The following is a 25,085-nucleotide window of genomic DNA, read 5'->3' as shown; positions in this document are numbered from 1 at the left end:
TCGTTTCAAAGGCAGACTTAATTTTTTTCTGTCCATGGAAACTCTATACATTTCAGCTGCTTTTTAACATAGATGACTTCTCCCTTGGAATTTCTAACTGAAAACAAATGTGGGGTCACATGTGTTCCTTTTAGCTAAATAAGCTAATTTAATACCAATTTTCTAATGTCCAGTGAGAGTGGACATTGACGTGGGTTGGCGTGTTTATTTATAAAATACCCGAGCCATCTCAAATAGCATTTCCCATGAGTTGCACCTTCAATATGTTGAAGGAGATCACTTGTGGGATAAGGTTCTGGTGATGAGATTAATTTAAACAAACTTTGCAACTCTCAGGAACAACTAGATGAAAATCAATGGGTTTCATTATAAAGGAGTAGAGAATTGGAAAGCACTGGTCACAAAATCTGCTCTGTGCAGTGTCTAGGAGATTGTTGCCATGTATTAATACCATGGAAGTCTTTTCAGAAGTCCTGCTGCCCCTATGCCTATAAAGAACACCATTATTGAAAAATAAATAAACAGAATCACAGAATGGCTGAGGTTGAAGGGACCTCTGGAGGTCCTCTGGTTCAACCCCCCTGCTCAGGCAGGGTCATCTAGAACCAGTTGCCCAGGACCATGTCCAGAAGGCTTTTAAATAGCTCCAAGGATGGAGACTCCACAGCCTCCTGGGACAACCAATGCCAGTGCTCAATCATCCTTTCAGTAAAAAAGTGTTTCCTGATGTTCAGAGGGAACCTCCTGTGTTTCAGTTTGTGCCCATTGCACTACTGAAAAGCACCTGGCTCCATCCTCTTTGCACCCTCCCTTCAGGTATTGATATACATTAGTAAGATTCCCTCTGAGTCTTCTCTAGGCTATGCAGTCCCAGCTCTCTCAGTCTCCTATACGGTCCCTTAGTCATCTTTGTGGCCCTTTGTTGACATGGACATACTGACTCTCCCCAATATGTCCATGTCTCGCATACTGAGAAGCCCAGAACTGGACGCTCCAGGTGTGGCCTCACCAGTGCTAAACAAAGGGGAAGGATCACCTCGCCCCACCTGCTGGCAATACTTTGTCTAGTGCAGTCCAGAATACCATTCACCACCTTGGCCAGAAAGGTACATTGCTGGCTCATGTTCAATTTGGTGTCTACCAGGGCCCCCAGGTCCTTTTCTGCCAAGCTGCTTCCCAGCTGGGTGACCCCTAGCATCTACTGGGTGCATGGGGTTGTTCTTCCTCAGGTGCAGGACTTCGCTCTTCTCCTTGCTGAACTTCATGGGGTTCCTGTCAGCCCATTTCTCCAGCCTGTCGAGGTCCCTCTGGATGGCAACACAACCCTCTAGCGTATCAGCCACTTCTCCCAGTTTTGTGTCATCAGCAAACTTGCTGAGAGCACACTCTGCCTTATCATCCAGATCATTAATGAACATGTTAAGCAGGACTGGACCCAGTATTGACCCCTGGGGTACACCACTCTTCACTGGCCTCCAACTAGACTCTGTGCCACTGATCACCACCCTCTGGGCCTGGCCGTTCAGCCAGTTTTCAACCACCTCACTGCTCATCCAGCCTGTACATCAACAGCTTGTCTATGAGGATCTTATGGGAGACAGTGTCAAGGGCCGTAATGAAGTCCAGGTGGACAATACCCACTGCTCTCCCCTCATCTACCATGCCAGTCATTTCATCAGAGAAGTTTTTTGGTCAAGCATGACTTCCCCTCGGTGAAGCCATACTGACTACTCCTTATGATTTTCTTGTCCTTAATGTGCCTGGAAATGGTGTCCAGGATTAGCTGCTCCATCACCTTCCCAGGGATCGAGGTGAGGCTGACCAGCCTGTAATTCTCTGGGTCCTTCTTCTTGCTCTTCTTGGAGATAGGGGTGACATCTGCTTTCCTTCAGTCTTTGGGCACTTCTCCCAGTCGCCAAGATCAAGCAGAGATTATCAAAACATTAATTTATAAAGCATTGTATGAAAACAGTTGACATGTGTGGCTTTTCCAACGTACTATGCCTCTAAACTGTTTTATTCTGATGACATTGCAGCTGTACTGAATAACGTACAGCTCCTTGTGGTATAATTCATTGCCCCTTTACTCTCTTGAACAAATACAATCTTGTCCTAATGCATATTTCTGAGATCCATATTATTTTGCCAATTCTAAGAGTAGTAGTGGTAAGTTGTAAGTTTGTAAGTTTATAAGGTTGTAAGTTTAATGAAGAACTGCAAGTAACTTCCATAAGGTATCGGCAAAGTCAATCCAGTTTTGTGGAGCCTACTAGATTTATTGCTATCACTGGCTATTATATTGGAAAATGTGACACCTCTGCTATTATACTGGAAAATGTCATCTGTTTGCAGTCAGAATCCCATACCCATTCTGCATAAAATCTTGCATACTTTTTGAAAACAAAGATATTCCACATGGTCATATATTACTTGTAAAATAAACATCCTCAGGCATGGCATAAAGGTGAATGGCCTGGTTTTGTTATAGCTTTGGTGTAAAATATTCTAATTGTCACTGATACTCTTAAAATATACAGCTGCAGTTACGTTTTAGTGAACAAATTATAAATAAATCCAACCATTTCACAGACGCTGAATGCAGACAATATGTCACAAGGTAGAAATGGAGAGGAAACAATACAGGCAGAAAAGCTCTGTATACCTTCTTTCATTGTGCACTGGAATATACAAGGTCTTAACAGAGGTTCACTGTGACTGGCTTTAGTGGAATTACTCCCAACTCACTCCTCTTACCCAGCAGGTTGAGAGGAATATGATGTCCATGCCTGAAGACTACTACATAGAGTCACAGAAATAATTGCATTACTTCGTATGTTCGAATGTAGTGGGGATGGTATTACATGGCAGGAATACAAGGTCTGGTTTTTGTTGGAATGGCTGGTATTATTTAGCTTGGGCACATGACAGAGGGAGCAAGAGTACTCTTTTAGCTTACTCTCCATTTAGAGGGGTAGCTTTAAAAAACTGTCAGTTTTTAGGTTTCTACTTTAGGAATATTCCTGTAATTGCTGCCTAGAAGAGTTCTTTTTGTTATCAGTCTAAACTGAAAAATACTTTCTAGATTATAAGTCCTGGCAGGCAGTGAGGAAACTAACAAATCCAAATCCAGATGTCTTGAAATATTAAAAAGGATCCTTCCTTTGAGTTTGAGAAGATGGCTGTGTATGTCTCCTGGTGATGGTGGGGCAGCCCCACAACTGTGTATCCAACGTGTGAACTAGAGGATTCACTTTGGCCCACTTACCCAATGTAGCAGGGACAGGACGGAATGGTGATTTAACCCATGTCTGTACAACCACCAGCACTCGTGTCCTACATCAAAGTTTGCATAAGTGGGCTCAATAATGTGCCACAGCCTGAGGTATAAAACTGTCCATTTTTGAAGCTAACAGTAGTGAGAAGTGTGGACATGAGATAATAATCTATTCTGGCTCTGCAGTATGAACATTTAATACCGTTTGTTGAAGATACCAAGATTCATATAAACACTTAGCATGTGACTTTGGATATGACCAGCTTGTGACAACAAAGAGGATTAGATATTCCAGTTTAACACAGCACTCCAGCGTGTGCTTATTTGCTGAATTGGTGCCTGCATATCTTCAAAAGTCATCATTTTTTTCTTTCTACTAGTAGTCTGGATGAAAGAATCTGAAGCAAAGATTCTTTCGCTGCAACTATATACACAAAGCTAGAGCACAGAGCTACTGTATTTCCAGATGGAAAGTTTTGGATGGAAATATGTTCCCAGGCCCTGCACAGATGGCCAGTTCACAAGCAGAAAGCCCAACACGTGAGGACTCTGCTGTGTACGTAGACTCCAGGTGGTAGCTCTGACTGGGCTGCCTGATGTCTGGCAATTCTGAATAAATGGCCAGATTCCTCTTTTTCTACCTGGGCATCATTTGTAGAAAACAGAACATGTCCATGGGAGCCTGCCTGGTCTGTGAAACATCTACCAAAGTGTATGCATTTAGAAGCCTAAAATGCAGAGCTGTTATATTGTGTGGAACTTGTGGGGATAAATCACTGACATAATTGTATATGACTTTGAAAAAAACCACAAGAAGCTGGACAGGAAAAGTTACTACGAACAACATTTCATCCTTGAGGTCTTGACTTAAAAACTTGCATTGAATAGATAGGCTGTAATGTCTAGGCAACAGTTTGGATACACATTCCCATAAATACAGTGTTTGTGTCTAAGCTGCAGAGAGGAGGTGAAAGTATTTGAGGAAACCTAAACGTTTTTCCTGCCTTAATAAAAAAATGCTTCTGAAAAACCAAGAAAGGAGGGCAAAGCAACCAGCAAATGTATAGTGCTTTTCTAACAGAAAAAAGTAATAGTAGAATAAGTGATGCTTCATTCTTAAAAGTTTGTCGTGTCTGACTCTAATCTTGTTGATATTTGGAGCAATCCTTAATGAAGACAAAGGGAAAGTAAAATCAGGCCCATACAAGAAAATGACTATACACTGGCTGGACGGAGCAGAGATTTGCCCTTCAGGTGGGGTCTGGAGCATCATTATTTTTAATCTGATTTTTAAGGAAATTGAGGCAGTCAAAAGGAAATGATTTGCCAGTATTATTTTTATCTATTGCATTTTAAAGTCTAGAGACTGGCTGAACTGATGCAAAGTGGAAGACCTCACCTCAACCCTGCTGCCCTCATGGGATGGAAGTTAATAAGGGCTGCTCTGTGTTAGGGGCCCAGTTGTGGGGCCCAGGCCTGCCGCCTGAACCTAGTTGCATGGTTTTATCTGTGAAAGGTTTCAGTGTTCACTCCTAGTTTAATCCTCTTTTGAAGAGTAGCTGTGGGATCAATTTTTTAATCTTTGACAGGCCTATACAATCATCATGTTGAAGCTGCAGTCCTGGTGGTGTCTGCAGTGCCATCTAATGGCTACAGCCAACCCAAGCAGCTTTTGACCTTTTCTTCTTTTTTTTTTTTTCTTTCCTCTGTTTTTCCTTTTTTTTTTAGAGAAGTGGGGTCTCTGCTCTTCTGTTCTGTATGCAGCCTTTCTCTTCCTGGCAATAACAATAAGATGGGCTTTCTTCTAGATTTTTATCACAGTAAAAGGCTTACTCCACCACAGTGTTGTCTTGACAAGGTTGGTTTTTCCACACCAAGATTCTCTGGAAATTTCCTCCATCATGGATATTAGTGACAGGGCCAGATGTCCCTGACGATTTCTCTACTAGAAGGGAGTTGTTCTTATGCAGCAAATCTTCTCCAGTGCACAGAAAATGCCTTACAGGGCTACCTACAGCCCAGTTCAAATCCTACACTTTGTATGTCCCCAGTTGTAGGACCCTGTGTCCTGTGCTGGGCTTATGCTAAACCATTTGTGACAGTTCATAAAACAGGCCCCCTCAGGCTCCATCCTCCCAATATGTGGCCACGATGGACTTTACACTGGGATTCAGTGGAGGGAGGCTTTAGGCTTAAACCAGGCAAAGGCAGGGAGACTCAAGCATTGGTGAAAAAAATTTATTTTCCTCCCTGCCTGTGTCAGTTGGTTGCTTGCAGTAGCTTTCTAGTGGTGGTGCAACAGAAATAAGGCAGGACAGAACCTGAGAGTTGCCCCACAGCATGTAATCTGTCTTTATCCAAAATACTGTCCAGACACCTTTTAAGTTCTCCAAAGTGTTTTATATTCTTAAATGATGCTCAAGTCTTTCCATGGTTTCCTGTTCAGGAATGGATTTTGTTCTTCAGACCTAATCCATCCAGTTCCTTGGCTTACCTTGTAAATTCCTAACTATTGCAGGGTGGAGGGATGCTGGCAGTGCCTGAGATCTTTCCTTTTCTCTCTGTCACATTATAATTTTTAAGGCACTTGGTCATTTGTGACCAAGCTCAAGTTTGTTATAGCGTATGAGGAGACTTAGGGTTTTCTATCTGAGTGAATATACTTGAAGCTTCTTGCAAGGATGTGGAATTACACCTAGTGACTCAGATGCCCCTTCTAGGATGCTAAGTCCCTTGAAGTAGAAATTCAGCATGATGAATGGATTACCTAGCTCTTAACATGGTGATGCTTTTGGCAATATGTAGCCTTGCAGCTTAAATGACTGTTCTTATGAACACAGATCAGAACTCATGCCTAAGGATTTCAGCAAAGCATCACATTTGACTGGTTTTATTCCAAAATACATTTGTGTCTTGTGTGTCAGACTTTAAGTGTTTGAATCATTTGGATGCCCTGCTGAATTTTACTTTTATTGCTGTAAATATCTTTTCCATGAAGAAGATTTTGAATCTTGGCTGTAAATATGAGGTGCTGGTGTTTAATTTCTTTTTTATTTGTCCTCACTGTAGGAGTTGCTCTCCTTGGAGGACATTCTTCCTTCCTTACAACAGAAGACATACATCTGGGCACTAATGAGAGTCTCACAGATACAGCAAGGTTGGTAAAATGTCACTTGATTGATCACTATGTATTTGGTAGTTGATCAGGCTGAAACCTGTCTCACAGAATTTTGGAAGCTAATATTTTCTTTCTGGAAAATGTTAGAAGGTGCTCCAGATTTCTTAAATATTTACAGATCAGCTTGCAGAATCTGTAGTTCAGCACACCATCATTCCATCCACTCTAGCTCTCCAAAACATCTCACAACGAGAAATATTTTTATCAAATTTGGCTTACAGAGTGTTAATGAGAGTGATGGTCACACAAATGGAAACATTTTATGAACCTCAGTAGTATAGTTCCACTGAGGACAGCACATACATTCAAACAAGACTAGAACCTTCTGGTTCTGTTGCTCCTCATGGAGCTAGAAGTACAGCTGACTGGCAAATCAAAAAGCAAAATCAAAAAGCAAAGACTTTATTTATCCTAGTTAGGCCAGCTGCTGGTGGGCCTTAGCCTACCTGCAGTGACAGGGTGGCACTGAAGGCCACTCTGATCCCCCTATTTCAGCAGCACCAAACTTGACCAACACTTTGCAGCCAGTTTCTGATTTCACGTGCCCTCCACAGCTGTACCCACTGTCAGGACTGCTGTGGAGGCTGGGCTATGGCATTGTTCTCTTACTGGCACCCTTGGAAGAACTTAATCATGCCCAGTCCCACATGCATGCAGGGATGGGTAGCTAGCAGCCTATCCCCATTGCCACAGCAGGGAAGAACTGAGCTCAAGGTTTTTCTCCAGTGGATTCCCTCCAATGTTGCAGAAAGTAGGCAGAACATGAGGTTATCTTTTGCAGGTGCTCTTGCTGTTTTTCATAGCACTCTGTGTATTTAAAGACTCATACAACCTCAGTATTGTGCTGTTTTCTAGGCAGCCCTTTTGCAGCCTAAGGTTGATTCAGTCAGGCTCAGCTGTTGGAAGGTTAGTAGTGTCTGAAAGGTCCTTTTCATTCTGGTGAAAGATGTGCAGTGTCAAGCTCGTGAGGCTCAATTCAAAATACGCCATCAGCCAGCTGAGGTTCCATTGCCTCTACTGTATACTACAGTTTTCGCAGTCCGTGGGAGAGATTGTTTGAGAACTATGTTGCTGTTCTCTCTGTGATGAAATCCAAGGAAAATGTAAGAAAAAGACCAAACATTTGAACATTTTAAGTTTTCCTTTCTTGCCTTTAACTGCTGGAAGTGGAAGACAGATGGGTGTTGATAGTAGAAAGTCAAAATTTCAGTCTCTTGAGACTTGAAAGTACCTAGCTCTCACTCCTTGCTAGATACGTAACTCTACCAGTATCAAAGTCAGCTGCAATGATAGTGTTCAAATGTTTCAACAAAAGTGTGTCCCACTGCCTTGCTTTAGTAACTGTGAGTTTAAAAGATTCAAAAATCATGTAAACTTCTGGGCCTACAAAGGGAACAGATAAATATGAGACTTAACAGTCAAGTCTGAGGTACATTAGGCCACTGCATCCAGTGGCTACTGTGGCCAGTTCAGCAGAGCTCATGCACTGCCATGGGATTCAAATACATCCCTTCAAAAGAAATTCTTCATACATCATGGGACATCATAGCCCCAGTTTAAGCAGGACAGCTATAGCTTCATCAAAGTGTGCCATTTAAATGCTTCAGAGCACATGCATCCCTGCTACAACTCTATTGGCAGGAGAGATGGAGGATTTTTCAAGTCAAGCATACATAGCTTACTATGTCATATTAAAGGTGAATGGGAAACACATCAAAGTTAAATCCCCCACCCTGATGTAAATAAGTATTATTATTCCCCAAGCATCTTCCCTTTTCTTCTGTTCTCACTGGACCGTTGTAAGCAGAGAGCCTCTCAGCAGAGAAGAGGGAGGAGGAGAGGATGCTGACAGGAGGGAGATGGGCGGCTGGTGCTGAGAGACTGGGACTGAACAGACAGAACCTGACATGGTGAGCAGGGGTACTGGCATGCCAGGCTGGAAAGAGGAAGATCAGCTATTTACATCAGCTTAAAGGACCTGGAATTGAGAAGGCATGGGACACACCAGAGCAGTGGAGAATGAATGAAAAAGTGCAGAGGTGTCACATTTGGGAAGGAATGACTTCAGGGTCCAAGACAAAATGATGTGGAAGGATTGCAATGCCACCAAAGGTGGCAGGTGAAGCCAAAGGAAGGGTTGATTTACCAAGGCCCATGTGAGATTGCACTGTGGCACTTGGGAATGGGAAGGAAAGGACAAATGGTGAGACTCTTCTGAGCAGTATGTCAGGGTGGCATGTGGGCTCGTGGCTCCTTGGGGACTAGGGAGGCTCAGGTGCCAGGGGCTCCCCCTGGGTCAGGCAGGGCAGGGCCTCTTCAGCCAGCACCCATCCCACTGCCCCCAGCCAAGGAGCAGGGCAGCCAGGAGGCAGTAGGGGGCACCCACAGGCACCGGGCACCTCTGTGGGGATGGGGTGGGCCAAGGCCAGGCTGGGACATCAGCCCACAGGTGGGGGTCCAGGTCAGGATCAGCATGGGCATGGTTACAAAGCAGCAAGAGATGTGACTCCCAAGAGAAGGGGGTTGGCCCTGATGGAGGCTCCTCGCAGTGCTGTCTGGGAGCGTCACCCCCTGACATTGGAGTGATGAAGGCTGGCCCTCAGGGCACTATTGCAAAGTTGGCTTTGAGCCCCAGCAGCCAAACCTTCAGGAAGGAGAAGGATGCAGTTAGGGCCCTTACGCAGTGCTCCCCTGCAATAACCTCTCCAAGCACCATCCCACCAGACATGCAGGACTGTCCATCGGCGGCTCTCTGCCATTCAGATGCCAACCCTGCAGGAAATCCAGGTGTGTTCTGATACACAAATGGACATGCTTTGCATAGGCCGGTTTTCATTTCTTCTTATTCCCAAATGGGATAATAAAGGACCATTAAATCTTTGGTTCACAGTCTCTTGAATGACCTTTGTTTGCACAAGCAAAAGGGAAAAAGAACGACAGTAAGCTACAAGGAATAAGGCAAAAAGTAGAAGCAAGCAAATCTTCCAGCCATTCTGGAGGAGTCCCCATTCTGTAGAGAAAGCTCCCACAATACCCAGTTCCCATGCAAGCCTTCAGCCCCCCTTTTCTCTGTCACTGCTTGCTCTTCCAGGTCAAGTCCCTATTTATGATCCTGACTTGGGGGATTTGCTCCACTGCTGAGTAACAGCACTCACCTGCTACAGTGGAGTGAGGGCTTTCCCAAGTCCTTACAGAGCCCCACGTACTCTGCTTCACTCCTGCTCTCAATAACAGAATTATTATTGACTTTGCATAATTGAGGCTGAGCAGTTTACCCAAAAGAACAACCTGAGTATTAATTCCTTCGCATTTCTTGTGAATGAAGAATAACATGCCAACCTCATTCAGTTAATGTAAGAATAAAAAAAGAATGCCTGTAGTAGACCCAGAGGGTATTTCAAATATTTACAGCCATGTGTCTAGGGCTCCGAAGGCCTTAGAAGTACTTGAGATTGAGACTTAAAGCAAAAGGGGCACAGATCTATAAAAGTCCCCAGTTTTTATTAGAATTGCTGCAGGTAAGTGTTGAAAGCATTTCTGCTGTGAACGTATTTTTAGTGACTTATTACCTGGTCATAGTACAGTTCTTCCATGCTTCACAAGGCATTTACATTTACGCTGACACAGTAGCAAAAAGTTACCACCCATTAAGGAACTTTAAGCCTTTCAGTGCTGTTTAGCATGTCTGATGTATTACATGAAATGGAATGTAAGTACTGTGTCTGTATTTTCCACTGTAGAGCAGTTCCATTGTGCACCACTTTAGCTCAGTGGCCATAAGGTTCAGTGACAGCACTGAAGAGCTCATAGGATGATTTTACCAGTCCACTGGCATTATTAGTGGATGAATCTTTGCATGTGTGGGGAACGGGTTTACATCTCACCGCTTACTGAGAAAAAGTTCACCATATGCCCCTGTAAGACTATGAATGACAATGAAGTAGTCTTGTCAGAAATTTAAACCTTTTGAATGGATACATACTTTCAAAACAAAACAAAACAAAACTACCTTGGATAGCAATATTTTACCCAAAATATATGCAAATGCCCCATTCTCAAATCCAGAGATCAGCCACACCAAAACGGCATACTTTTATTTGTGTTTAATTTTGGATTCCTCAGAGGATACACTTGAGTAAAAATTTCCAGCTTTTCTCTGTAGAAATAAAAGTTATTTTGAAAAGAGAGATATGCAGCTTTCCAATACACTCGTATATTTCCAGGCTCTGGGATTTTGAAGTTTATAGGCTCACAATCTTAAAAAAGAATGAAAAGAGAAAAAGACCTTGTAGTTGGTGATAACATAGGAACCTTAAATGAAAAGTCACCTGATGAGCCTGTGCTTACACCCCCTCACCTTCCAAAACTTCATCTTTACTGAAGACTCTTATCTAGCCAGGTCTTTTTTCCTATGCAATCCCAGCCTTACATGGTTTCCCTTAAATTGATTTGATTACAGGAGACTTCATCTCCTCAGAGAAGGTCTATTTTTTTTTTTTCTGAGTTCAATTTGGTTTTGATTTCACAAAGAATAAACCCAGTTTCCACCTGGGTTTCCTACTATAAGATATGACATCTAGAAATGCTGGCAGAAGGACTGTCTGATGTCTTGCTGGTAAGCGTCTAATAATTCTAGTATCTACTTTCAACAGATTAGGGAATAAAATCCAGCAGTTTTCACTATTTGGTAATTGATTATGAGTGTATTTCCTCTAATGGCATACCCTGTAAAGGAACCATATTCTTCAAATTCTTTATCAGTCATGTTGGGTAGGAATCAGCTGTCCTGACATCCTAAAAAAAAGTCTAAGAAAAATGGGCAATTTCCTAGCGTGATTGCCTCTTTTCCTTGACTGGTGGGACTGGCTATGTCTTCTTTAGGGTGGACACCTGTTAGACGGCTAACAAAAGGGACCATGCATCCCATCCCTGATGGCTAGTTCAGAACAGGTTTTCCACAGTCACATGCTTCAAGATAGAATAAACACACACACAGAGAAAAAGAAACTCGTGAGCTAAGAAGAAATAATGGCACAAACAGCAACTGTTCCAATACCTTGCAATCAGTAAATACCCTGCACAGTTCCTCCTTTTAACTTGTAGCTGCTATCGGCAGTCTTTTCTTCAGAGAGAGCTCTACAGGGAATCTCGTAACTTTTTACAAGAGTTTTGCTTGTGTGAGGAATGTCTGGTGTCAGTAAAAAATATTTGTTACTGGCTTCATCAGGAGATTTGTCTGTGTAAAGGCCATGGCATTAACAGCCATATTTCCACAAGAGGAGATACCAGAATTCTTCATGGCTAACCAGGAAGATAGATACTGCAAGGGTTCTTCATACTCTTCAGTCTCTTCCTTGTTTTGTTTTAAGGTCCTGTTAGAGTTAACATGAGAACACACAAAATGCTACTTCAAAGTCATGCTTCAGGGCCTGATTAAAACACAGAAATGCAGAGCTCCAATCCATGTTTAATTTATCTAAAGAATTCAGAGCATACTGAATATGCTATGCAAATCCACTATGCTAATCTCTGAGTCTTTCACACTTTGGCAAATGAGGCTAAGGCCAGAGTGGTGCAGTGACTCCTGCATGCCCCTATCCATATACCGAGTTTCAAGTTTGGGCATTACTTTAACGCTGATACCCTGTACGTCAATACGCAGGTGTGTAGGTAGGAGAAAGAACAGGCTGGTGTTGTTAGCCTCCTGTTGCTGTGTTCATTAAGATCAGCAAATAATTGTGGTAATCTAAGACAGATCGGTATTCCTAATCCTCACAAAGGTCAGGCTACCATACAGAGACACTAATATTCAGTCAATGCCACATTTGTTCTTTGCTAAAAGACTCAAGAAATCTTATACCTTATCTCTTCTGAAGTTATCAAATTCTTCACATGTTACAGTATCACGCAATCTCTTATCTGAGTTCACATACCTTAACATTTATTGATGTTACATCTGTAGCTACAATCAAACGCTAAAGAGAAAAAAACTTAAAATACAGCAGCAGTTTTCATTTACTTACTATAGTTTGTTAATAAGTAAAACTGCTTACTTATTAGCAGCTTGTTAAATGTCTGCATTTAAGTGTGTTATTGCAGGTATGATAAATTATTCAGATAGCTGAAAAAATTTGATTCATTACCACTTCTCATTAATATTTATGTGTTGCACGCTGAAGAGTGCAACAGGGATATATTTATTACGTTTGACTTGGGTATTTTCTGCCGTCCTTTAGGGTGCTGTCCAGCATGACAAATGCAATCTTAGCTCGAGTTTATAAGCATAACGATCTGGACCTAATGACAAAAGAAGCCACGATCCCAATAATCAATGGATTGTCCGATTTATACCATCCTCTCCAGATTTTAGCTGATTACCTAACTCTTCAGGTAATACTATAATCCCTGTTTAATAACAATTTTTTTGTTGCTAAGTCTTGGTCTTGGTAAGTATTGGGGGAAGTCAGTTCAAAACCATTTATTCCTAGGTTTTTCTAAGTGGTAATTACATGGCACTTGTTATTTAAAGAGATCTTCACCCAGCATTATAATTAAGGACCTGTTTAATTTAAAACAATTGCCTAGTCCTATCAGCTGTAGTGGGACTGAAGTTAAGCATAAAATTAAGTACTTCATTGGAATTAGGCTACAATTCAAAAAATGTGCAGAGGGCTTTACATATTAAGATAAAGGTGAGATGTTGGCTCAACCAAAGCCAGTGGAAGTTTTTCCACTGACTTAAAAAACCTCAGTAGTTTACTCTTGATTCTGCCCTAACCTGTGAACAGTTTAAAAGGAATGACTGTCCATGTATTAGGAACTTGGTTGAACAAATTTGTTTTGAAAAGCCAGTTGATGCTACCAGTGCAAACGTCTAGTGTTCAGGCACTTAAACCTATTTAAACTTTGCTCACATCAAAGAATAGTTAAAAAAGATCATATTTTGTAGTTTAATCTAATGAAATAGTTGATTTGACAGCAGGATAACGTTTTACACATAGAATACCAGATGTTTATCTGTGAACAGAAGTACTATGCTGTTTTACAATCAATTGAGGAACTGGCTTATAAAAAAGATTATTATACTGCAGTGCTGGTTGACAACTATGATGAACTCCTCTGACCTTGTTTACTTTCTGAATGAATAAAAATCACACTGCTTGAAAAAGGGAGGGCAGAATAATTTCCCGATTCATTCAGCTGTGTTTCTCAGCTGTCGAAGACTTTGCTATGGGACGTTCAGTATGTGGAAAAGATCTAGTGAGAGTAACATTAAATCATACCTTAAACTTTGGTTTTAGCCAGGCCACTGACTACGGCACCAAAGTTCAGAGTGCTGTTGCCCTGTACTCCATCTCCAGTCAATGAAGAGAGACCACTGAGCATCTCAATCACCCTCTAGAGATGCATCTCTTTCTCCACTGATCTTAGGGAAAAACCTGTGGAGATCAGCAGAATGAGTACCTGCCCTGTTGATCATCCTCTGCTCCTCCTCCATTGTGTAGGGCAGCCATGGTAGACGCTCCAAGGTGAACATGAGCCCACAGGCTGGACTTTTGCTTGGTTTGAATACCTAGGGCAGCAGCAACAGCAGGTGGGTGTCCTTGTTGCTTCAAGCACTGGGGAGGACGTCTTTGGAAAGAGTGTGCCTGCCCATTTTACATGATGAGGAAAGAGGACCATAACAGTTGGTGCTCAAACAAAAGAAACATTTGACGTGGAGAGCTATCATGACAAAGTGACCACTTACACAGATCTCAAGGAATGGCTCTGCTTTTGGACAGCCATGGAAGCTTTCTAAAATTTGCGGCACTTTCCCAGTCAGCCTGATAAGCAGAGCACTGTTTCCTCCAACTGTGCCCATCTCTCCCCCAGTCTTTCCGGCATGTTCCTTAGCCCAGAGTTTGTCAGGAGGTCTTCAGAGGGCAGGTGGGTGGCCACCCCACTTTGCCAAGGGCGTGCTGCACCACTGGTTTCTGACCCACTTTCCATTCTTGCTTTCTTACCCAGGAGGGAGGGGCAGGCAGGGGGGAGCTCTCAGCAGCGCGCCATGGGTGTTGGCACTGCCTGCTCTTTCCCTTTCTGACCTGCCCGTCTGCTGCCTTTTTTCCTCTCTGCACTGTACACTGAGGTGGAGAAGACTGGTCTTACAGCCACTAGTGTGTAATAAAATGGCATTTTAATCATATAATGAACTTTACCAGGTCACAGAAGTAGGATTAACACTTGAAGAAGTGTGAGCCACAGGGTCCAGTTGTTACTTACTACAATCAAACTTCTTGTGGGATTTTCAGCAGGGTAAAAAGATGTTATCCGAGTACTGCCTGCAAGAATATTAATATGGGAACGTTGAATAGTACCACTGATTCTTGAAATGAGTTGAAAGTTCATATATAACATTTGGACTGCTTTCCTGCTATGCAAAAGCAATTTATTTGATTTATACATACATGCAAACTACAATAGTGGCACAGACTGCTAGCCTTATATTTAAAGGTAACTACAGATTTTGTGCAGCTTATTTCTCTTTAAAAATGTCTCTTCCTTATCGCTGGAAATATTTTCCTGCCTGGATCTGCTCCTCCCTGCTGTCAATACATACCCAAAATGTACTGCCTTTTTTCTCTTCTTTTTTCTCCTGCTGCATTTGCCAGTGGAGCACTACAGGCACTCTGGCCCTCTTCATGCTTAGCACATTTTCATTCTTCCATTTTCTAAATCCGATTAATTTTTTCATGTGCCTTCTTGAATCCCCTTCGAGCACTTTCTCTTTGGTCTGAAACTGCCTAATTTCCTGGTTTGTTTTGTGAGAATGTCTTCTTGCGTATGGTTTCTGATTCCCTTTTCACAGGTGCATTTTAGTGTTGTTATTTCAGTATAGTCTGTTGCATTCCCCAAACAATGCAGCTGGTTTATTTTCAGGGCTGTCAGTTCTTGTTCTGTATTCAGGGTGTTCTTGCAGATCACAAAGTGTGCTCCTGTCATGACTACTGGGGTGAGATTCTTCAGGTTCAACATCCTCTTGCCCAGTGCCTTCTTTCTGAGCAACCTGGAGCCCCTCACATGTTTGACGTCTAAGCTGCTCTGCCCTTTAATACTGTGGTCTGGATTAATGCCCTCTATTATGCCAAGAGGGATGTTTTTCTTAGTGTACATACTACCCTCTTTCTTAAAAGCTGGGTTGAGCTGAGTTTGCTCTTGAGTTATAACCCTCTAGAAATGGTTGTAAACATTATGCAACCTGATTTTGAGAATTTGGGGATTTGGTCTTTAAAGACTCTGAGTCTGTGTGCTGGCACTGTGCACACACAGAGCCACTTTACTTCTCTGTCTGTGCTGAAGGCATGTAACAGCCACTTGCTGAGTCCACCCGGTGCCTCTCAAGTCTCCTGGGCAGAAGCTGTGGCTCACAACTTCTGCTCTGCAAGCTTGGCTGGAGGGCAGCATCACACAATTTGTATTCCAGGGACAAACTGGGTATTGACATTGATTCAATTGACATTAATGTCACTGGCCAAATCAGCTAACTTGTAGCTGACTGCAGGATGGCCAGACTGGTAATTAGAATGGATCCATATGCCACTAGCTTTTTATGTCACTGGTCTGAAGGGAAATTTCTTTTTCAGAAAGAAATGGTTGGCATAAGAAATAAATCAGTGATTCCTTTTGAAATTGTGTAACAAATTACAGTGCTGCCCAGCTTGAAGAGGGCTGCCATGTATTCTCAAGTTCTCCTCAATGTGTGACCCAAAGAGCTCAAATTATTCTAGTCTTCCAATTCATCACCATCATCATCATTATTCTAACAATTAGAAATCCCAACTAAGATCTGGACTGATCCTCTAGAATATACTGTTTCAGTAATCATAATAAAAACCAATGTGGGAGTAAGAAAGATAACTGGCCCAGCATCTGCCTTCAGCTCAGTTCGAGAGCCAGTAGATCCAAGTCTGCCCAGTTTCTCATTTACTGGATTGCACTGTCTCCCAAATGGCTAAAGCTTTGACTATTCCCCTGCTTTCCATTTTAAATTTTGACAGATTATTGATTCATTATTCAAAAGCTTGTTTTAATTGAGGGCTGTTATGACTGTTGTGGTCAAACATTTCAGAAGTAATCTATAATGGTGTAGAGTTTCAGCCTAGCTGGAAGCAAGTCCAGGCAGAGGCAGACAAAAAATGTCCCTAATTAGTTAAACCAGTCTTCTCTAAACATACAACAGTGCTAAATCACTGAGCATGCTTATTTTTTCCCAGGGTTTGACACACTGATACACTCCAACCATGGATAAGAACAGAATGAAACATTGTAAAAGCAGCATGAGGATGAGAAAGTTGACTGTAAAACTGACATTAATTATTTAGCAGGGATTTTTCATGAGAATAGCAAAGCCAAGTTTTGTGGCACTACAGCAGCAATCACTAGTTTGCCAAAGAGGCATTCATAAGGGAGAAGGGCTCTAGACTTTCTAAAGATGTTATTTTTTGTATGGCTTTACTAGGAGTATAAATATTTTGAAGTCAGGTTCCAAATGTAAAGAGAAACTGCAGAACACCCAAGCAGGTAAAAAGCCTACATCAATATAACAGAGTTTGGAAAAACTGGGGAGGGATGTAAGGGGAAAAATATTTTCAGAGGCTCAGGTGATCAGCATGTATTGTAAAGCTTCTGGCTTAACCTAGAGTGTTACCATTGTGGCAAAACATTTTTAGCAGGATTTTCTCTGTGCAGTTGTATAAGCATATACTATAAAACAGGAAGAAAAAATATGTATGTCTCTCATACGGTAGCTTTTGTATTGCCTCAAAGCTTTCTGGTTCTGACCAACATAGTCATCTCATCTTTCTTGGAAGCTGAGGATGTATGCGTCTAAGCAGTACAGTCACAGTCATAGTGAGCTGGCTTTAGATGAAGAGGTTTGAGTTACAGCAGCAGTGTACCAGTGGCAGCATAAAGCTTAGCACAGGATATAAAATAGGCTCCACTAGCACACACACAGCTTGATTCTGCCTTGTCTATGACTTCTTCCATTAGCTAAACATCTTCATTAAGATTAGCTCAGCTATGTCTGACCACTCTACACAGTAGTCACTGAGGATGTGGCTTTGCAATTTGCAGTGCATATTGAGGGTCATCATACAGACATCTCCAGTATTTCGTATTTTATCTGTAACAGCTACTAGCTTGGGAAAACAGAGAAAAGTATTTAGTATGCACTGTGCTTCTTTTACTGCAGAGTAGCAGCTGGTAATAAGGTGGAAGTTATTTAACATAGCAATATATTTGTGACTCACTAGTCAGTGCTTTGAGCATTACAGGCTGCAATGTCTATTTTTAAACAGTAAGATCAAAAGAACTCAGGGCTGTCTCATTTGCTCCTGGCTGTGGGTTCATGTCTCAGCTATCACTAAACCCTAGCTGGAAACAACCCCTTAAATAAATGCTTTAGTTTGGCCTTCTAGGAGCACCATTGCTAGGAGATGTGGAAGGACTTTGAAAGATCTTTAGAGACCAGCCAGAGCTGGCAGTATATTATATACTGAAATAACTTCCATGTCCACAAAGTCCTGATTTGCTCTCCTGTAAATGCCCTTGCATCAAACCTCTGCCAATGAGCCTGCTGCTAACAAACTTCAACTGAAAAAGCGATAGTTTTACAATACCCTAGTTTTAGCCCTTAAATTGTAGGCAGCCTGGGACTCTATTAGGTTTAGATTTCAACGGCATTTTAATGTCATTCAGTATTTCAAGTGCTACTATTTTTGACTCAAAATTGTGGTCACTGGCAGAAATGGCAATAACTTTGTTCTGGCAATAACTTTGGCAATAACTGGCAATAACTTTGTTCTGGAACAACTTCACAACTATTTGTTTAGAAGAAGCTGCTGCCAGGAGAGGAAGGGGTAGTCCCACCCCTTTTCCTGTTCAGTCTTTTGGCATCTTTGCTGTGACTGCCTGCAAGGTTGCCAGTTAGTACAGCTCTACAATGTGGATGCTTATCCTCTCTGACAAGCATTGAATCATGTCACACAAAGTGTTGAAACACTGTCTGGCTTCCAGCTACTACAATGCAATTGTAGCGTGGCCCAGTTTTGAACTAAGAATAAAAGGCTCTCCATTGTGACTTTAGTCTTTCGAGTCATGAGGTGGAGTTGTACAGAGCAGGCATATAGAAGTATTCGGTTATGTCTTTACAAACTTTCTGGTATCAACTTAAGTACCTATAAAAGTGCATATTTAAAACAAGGCTTGCTAAAGGGCCTCAAATTGTCCTGCTCTGGAAATACGAAACTCCTGTTACTCTTGTTCCTCCTTAGGCCTTATCTGTTGGTGGCTGAGGGCCAGAGTAGCTGCACGTGTACAGGCTGTAAGTGCCATCAAGCGAAGCTACAGTTAACACTGCAATGATGTTTCAAGTTCGGGTAATCCACACTTTAAAAAAATCACTGCACTCTTTGGCTGTACAACGGAGAGCAGGCCCTGCAGGCCATGAGAGGCACAGCTGCTTTCAAAGTATTGCTCTTTGCTGTCCTGTACAGCTGTGACGGTTAAAGTGCATGGCATGAAGGCATGGCCACAGCCATGGCCGCAGGGAACATCGTGTAGAGACAACCGAGCCAGAGCAAACCTGAATAGGGATATTTTCACAATTTGGGGGAAAGCTGGAAGGAGTCCTATCCTAGGCATTAGGACTGCCTCTAAATTAAGAATTTCTACCATTCACTGATATTTATGAGCACCAACCCATGGCTGTATGGCTTTGGTGCTAAAGTTACTGTGTGTCTGGTGCTGTGTGTCTCAGCCTGGGCCTCACCGTATGGCATACATGTCAATGTGTCCTTCACTGAAGAAAGCTGCAGCACCTGGGTCTTCATATAAGACACGGCGGGCTTTCCCTCCCTGACCATCTTGTAGCTGCAGTAAGTTCAATTAAAGGTATGGTTCCATGCAGCTAGCATTTGAAGGTAACCAGCCTTCTTTGCACCAGACCTGTCTGATCAGCCCCTCCTACCCAGGGCATCAGCTTGCTCAGCTCACCTGGAACATAACCCCAGGGCTGTCTGATTCATTTGGCAGGAGCACTATGGCGGGCTGAATGGACTCACTGTCACCTGGATTGGGGACGGAAACAACGTCCTCCACTCCATCATGATGAGTGCTGCAAAGCTGGGAATGCACCTGCGTATTGCGACTCCCAAGGTAAGAAAGCCATGCGCATGGAGTAAGGAAAGCAAACTTTGCCCATTCTTGTCTCTGCCACTTGGATACTTCCCAAGGGCCTGAGCTAGCAGTGCTTGCATGTACCAATGTTCAGAATCCTGATTCAGTTCTTGTGATGCAAAGCAGGAGTAATTCTACTGAGTCCAACTTCAGAAGGGCTGAGGGGAATTCATGACTGCAGTATAAGTCACGGAGGATGATAATTCCATTTGAGAAAGTGTTACAAAGTCATCCAGTGCTCCCTTGCCCCCAAAAAATTTGAAAGTTGTTTCAGATTGGTGGAAGTGTTGCATCTTGGTTGGTTCAGATTGGTGATGCAGCTTTTTAGAATGCTGCATTGTAATACAATATAAAATATAAAACAAAGAATCAGTTTAGAACAAAAAAATTAAATTATGTATAGGCATTTCATTCTGTAACTGTTCAAATAAATTTTTCTTACCTTATCAGAACATTTTCCACCAGTTTATCTCCAAAATAAACTTTCAACAAGATCAGTTTTACAGTTCTGAAAGACATTCTTCTTCCCATGGCAAATGGTTCAATCAGTATTTTTCTAACCAGTGTTAATAATCAGTAAGGATTTTATATATGTTCCATGGTATGTTACCTATCATCTCTTTTGGCAGGACTTTGAACCAGACCTCAGAATAACTAAAATAACTGAACAGTACTCCAAAGAGGTAGGAGCCTAAGAAATAGCCTAATAGAGTAGTTTGAATAGAGTTTATTTTCCTTATAAATGAAGTTGAAGTTCCTTGTCTTCCTGATTTTCCTTATTTTATTCACATTAGTATGGTACCAAGTTACTTCTCACAACAGATCCTTTGGAAGCTGCAGATGGTGCCAATGTCTTAGTTACAGATACATGGATAAGTATGGGACAAGAAGAGGAAAAGAAAGAAAGACTAAAGGCATTTCAAGGTTATCAGATTACAATGCAGGTAAAAATTGAGATTTAGTTTTTTGTAGATGCTTTTACAGTTTGCATTTATAAGAATCAACATAAGCAAAGCATGGCTTTGGTATTTTTTTGAGTGGGGCCATGGAACAACCACACGCACACCTCCCTCCAGCTTGAAAAACTCACAAAGATAACAAAATTTGAGTTATCTTATGCACTTCACGTGGCTTGGCCTCTTTCAGAGCTTCCCAATGAGATCTAACTACAGAACATGTGCAGGAGAGCTAACCCTTTACTTCTTTATGACCTAAAAACTATTTCTAACTTTGCATTTCCTCTTTGCTACCAGAAATTATCCCTTATATTTTATTTAGAATGAGCAGCTCACAGATTAACTCTTAAATGCCTGGGCAGCATTTGAGGCAATTTTGTGTATATCTGTCAATGAATAAAGCATTAAATATATGTATTTAAAATCATCTAGTTGAAATGCTTATCAGCACAAAATCAGTTAGAGAGAACGCAAAGTCATAGACTATTAATTGTCCAAGATAAAAAGGACATTTTCCTTGCTGGTAGAATTACTGGTTTAATTGACTGTATTTTAACATAAGTTCACAAAATACTATTGATGGGTATGTCTCTGAACTGGCCTAAAATGCTTTAATTAATTGTTCGTTGGTATTAGATCAATATCTTATGAGTGACAATATCAAAAGAAAAAAATTATAGCCTTTTAAATCATGGTTTAATATGTTCGTGTTGCAACTATCAATACTATTATATTACTGTATGGCACTCAAATAACGATTGCACTTCATTGATCCACTAGGTCACTGGAGTTTTTACTGCCAGTAAAAGCCAGAGAAATAGGAGTAAAAATTTGACTTTTGTGAAGTCAGCACCGAACTCTTACTGACTTAAATGGGGATATTCCCATCTTAGTCACAGATGAGGAATGCTTTTGAAGTCAGTGGAATTCTTCTGAGTTCATCATCAAAGTAACTAGAGCGGGAGCTAATAATATAAAATTTGTTAACCTTTTTACTAGTTAAAGATTTTACTGATGTCCTCACATATTTCTTTATTTGTATATGCTTTTTGATCTACAGACTGCAAAATCTGCTGCTTCCAACTGGACTTTTTTACATTGTTTACCCAGAAAACCTGAAGAAGTTGATGATGAAGTATTTTATTCTCCACGATCATTGGTTTTCCAGGAGGCTGAAAACAGAAAATGGACAATTATGGTAAAAAAGGAGGATAACAGTAGTTAGAGGTCAGGGTCAGCTTCTGTTCTGCCTTACACTACAGGCTTGGATTCAGCTTGATTCCTCAATAAATAGTAAATATTAATACATATGTTTCAAATGCACCCCACAACACATCACAATTTTGACTATAGGCAACATATATATGTAGCACAAATACTTCTGGACACAAATGTGACCTATTTTGATGATAATCTGCTGTTACTTGAGCCAGTTTTTATCACTAAGTGAAATCTACAGCATGAACTGTAATTTTTTGGTATTTAAATAACTGGGTTTACTCTAATGATTAACTGAGCTGCTCAGTTTTGAAACATGTTAAATGCTGAGGTCTCAGGGACTGGTCTTAGAAGCTACAATTTCCCAAACACTTAAAGCTAGAGATTCTGCAGTTTTGTCTCAAGAAAAACTGCCACTGACACCCATGGGAACTTTCCCTAAGAAAATGCTGCAAGAGCGAAGCTTTGAAGAACCCTGAAAAGTTATGGTGTGGGTAATACTGTGTGATCCATGGGCATTTAACATAAACCATAACTCCCCTCTCAGCATTCCCAGAATTTCAGAAAATTACTGCCAGATCTCAGTAGCCTGTTATTTATTGTTGGCTTTGGAACCATCATGTTGACAAAAGCTAGTGAAAACTTTCAGACGTGGAAAAAAAAATCCAGAAATGGCATTGTCATAGCTCTCAGATGAACTCTAGATGTGCTCCGAGTGAGGAAGTGCTTGAGTATTGTATTTACCAAAGATTTTGTATTTACCTCAGATTTTGGACACAGTTAAAATTATTAACAAATTTGTGTTAAATTCATAGTTTTGGTCTTAAAATTCCAAGAAGTGCTCGTATTTTTAATTTGAATTTTGCAATGCTTCTAACGGCCCTAAATATTATATTTTAGAAAGAAAATAAACTCTTTACTTTGGGTTCAAGCTACACATTTTGTTTGGTTAAGAAAAATGTCATATTTGTATTTTATCAAGCTATAAAAACAATGAATATATGGGTCTTGTTTATATATTATTTTCTACAACTTCCAGCTCAGACAGCAAACTGAAAAATAAATTATTTGCTCAGCTGTAGTTCCAGACAGGGCTGAGCGCAGCTACGACACGGGTAGCAGCGGGGGGCTGCACAGCTGTGTGTTCAGTCCCCACTGTGTGCCTGGGACTACCTGTCACACTGAGCAGTGCTGAAGGGAAAGGAAGGACAGACAACAAGACCACAACCCCTGGAGAACCCTCGTAAATCCAGTTCTGGGCCAAAATAATAATTTGCAGTCAGACATTGCTGTGAAATCACAACAGTGTGAACCAGGTAATACCTTGTCAAAACCAATCAAGCATGGGGCTTGTTATGTACACATAACAACACGTGGGGAGGACAGCAGAGCTGCTGCAACACCATGTTTTATTTAGCTGACATTCCCATTACTCTCATTTCACGGCCATACCTAAGGTTTTGTTGGAGCGTGTGTCAAATACTAGGGGAGGGCAGGAGGCGTAGATGACACACTATTAACCTCAGTGAGGATTTTCCATGTTTTACCACAGAAAGTATAGCTAAACTGGGATAAATTTCAAAGTCCTTTTTCAAGTATGGCTCTCACTGATGCTAATGGAAGTTCTGCTGAAATCCGCAAGCAAGCCCATGTGCTGTTTGGGTACCTACAGCGTCCTAGCAGTAGCTGAGGATACAATATAACACACCAAAAAGGCCTCAGCATTTGGTCTAAACGTGCTTTGTCTGAATTTCTCCTAGGCTGTCCATTAATATATTTTGTCCACACTGAGAAAACCTATCAGCTACAATACCGAACATTCTAACTGATTTTCAGCTCTTTCCTGATTCATCATCAGAAATTCTAGCAAATAAATCTAAGTGTGCAGTTTTTGTCAGGGCAATAATTTTCAACACAAGACTTTAGAGCTGGAAAATATTTTCCCCTTATTTATTTTTATGGAGTATCTGTTTCCAGTGTGATTGGATTTTTTCTTTTCTTCCTCCTCTAGGCTGTCATGGTTTCCCTGCTGACAGATTACTCACCACAGCTACAAAAGCCTACATTTTGATACTTGGATCCCTGCCAAGAGAAAAATATTCCTCATCGGCAGAATATTCTGGTCCGCAAATACACAGATCTTCTTCAGAAAGGATCAAGGCAATGAATGATTCTTTAATAAAACTGTATAGTTAGCTGTATATATTGCATTACATTCGTGAAAATGTTCAAGACAATAAACACCATTGCAAAAGCTGCTTTTTGTCTCGATGCTCCAAGTTGGCTATCCCTTCTAGTGATTGGCATCACAGAAAATGTTCCAAGGTTGTACTTTAATGATTGACTCTACCAGCATCATAGGCATAGTATAGTCTACGCATAGCTGTGTTGGAACTCATGCAGTGTAATATGACAGACACAACCTTCTCCCTAAACCTGTCCATTTAATTGCTGATCTCGGGGAGTGTGCGCAGAGCAGCAGTGTTTTACTGTTTGCCTTCTTGCCTGCACTTCCTGGGCACCCTGGCTCCTGTTTCTGTTCTCCAGCCAACCTCCAAATCCCGCTCCTGTTTGACACCAAAAATATAGAGACCTTGAGAGCATTATCTTTCTCCATGACATTCCTGTGGGCTGGCACAGGACGATATTGCTGCGGAACTGGAATAGAGCAGCTTCAGCAGAGTTGGATGCAGCAGAGAGAGATGGCTGGAAGGAACTGGTTCATTATTTGTCCATCTCCCCTAGACCTTCACTCCCTAAACAGAATTTTGGCTAAAGAAGCAAGTTTTCTGTTTCTTTTTTTCTAAGCCAATATGAGAGGCACCGTATGATGGAGTTGTGTACAGCTCCTCTGTGGAAAGAATTTGCTGCATTTTGTCCGGTGCTGTAGCATGATGTACGTTTCAGCTAATCCCTCTCACTAGTAAACAGATTCATGACGTTTGTAGTTTTTATGATGGCTGGATGTGTTTGTTTAAATATTTCAGGTAAAGCTTTGAGTACTGCTAAAACCCACCTTCTTTGTTGTTTCTAATTAGTTTCAAGAATATGTTGATTTTTTCCCTGCTGTAATACTGGAACAATGTCTGTGATTTTTAAAAAATTCTGCAAAGGGGTTTCCATTTTCTGACCAGCTGCAAAACATTATTTAATTCCTTTCAAAATTGGAGTTCACTGCTGGGCCACACAGATCACTGAAAAAAAAATAAAAATACATTTGTTTATCTACCCACTTATG

At 41.4% G+C, this 25,085-nt stretch overlaps 1 protein-coding gene across 1 annotated transcript in view; it reads left to right on the top strand.

Moving 5' to 3' along the window:
* Positions 1 to 23,918, top strand: part of OTC (ornithine transcarbamylase) — a 30,364-nt gene extending 6,446 nt beyond the window's left edge. Inside the window, exons 4-10 of the mRNA XM_075491881.1 lie at positions 6,344 to 6,431; positions 12,689 to 12,842; positions 19,530 to 19,652; positions 20,303 to 20,356; positions 20,468 to 20,617; positions 21,690 to 21,827; positions 23,859 to 23,918. Coding sequence (XP_075347996.1) covers positions 6,344 to 6,431; positions 12,689 to 12,842; positions 19,530 to 19,652; positions 20,303 to 20,356; positions 20,468 to 20,617; positions 21,690 to 21,827; positions 23,859 to 23,918 — 767 coding nt within the window. The remainder of the gene's footprint in view (positions 1 to 6,343; positions 6,432 to 12,688; positions 12,843 to 19,529; positions 19,653 to 20,302; positions 20,357 to 20,467; positions 20,618 to 21,689; positions 21,828 to 23,858) is intronic.
* Positions 23,919 to 25,085: the final 1,167 nt, after the last annotated feature.

Source organism: Mycteria americana, chromosome 1 (genome assembly GCF_035582795.1).
Source record: "Mycteria americana isolate JAX WOST 10 ecotype Jacksonville Zoo and Gardens chromosome 1, USCA_MyAme_1.0, whole genome shotgun sequence".
NCBI classification, from domain to species: domain Eukaryota; kingdom Metazoa; phylum Chordata; class Aves; order Ciconiiformes; family Ciconiidae; genus Mycteria; species Mycteria americana.
The sequence above is the reverse complement of the archived record's forward strand: the minus strand, read 5'-3'. Positions and strand labels throughout refer to the sequence as shown.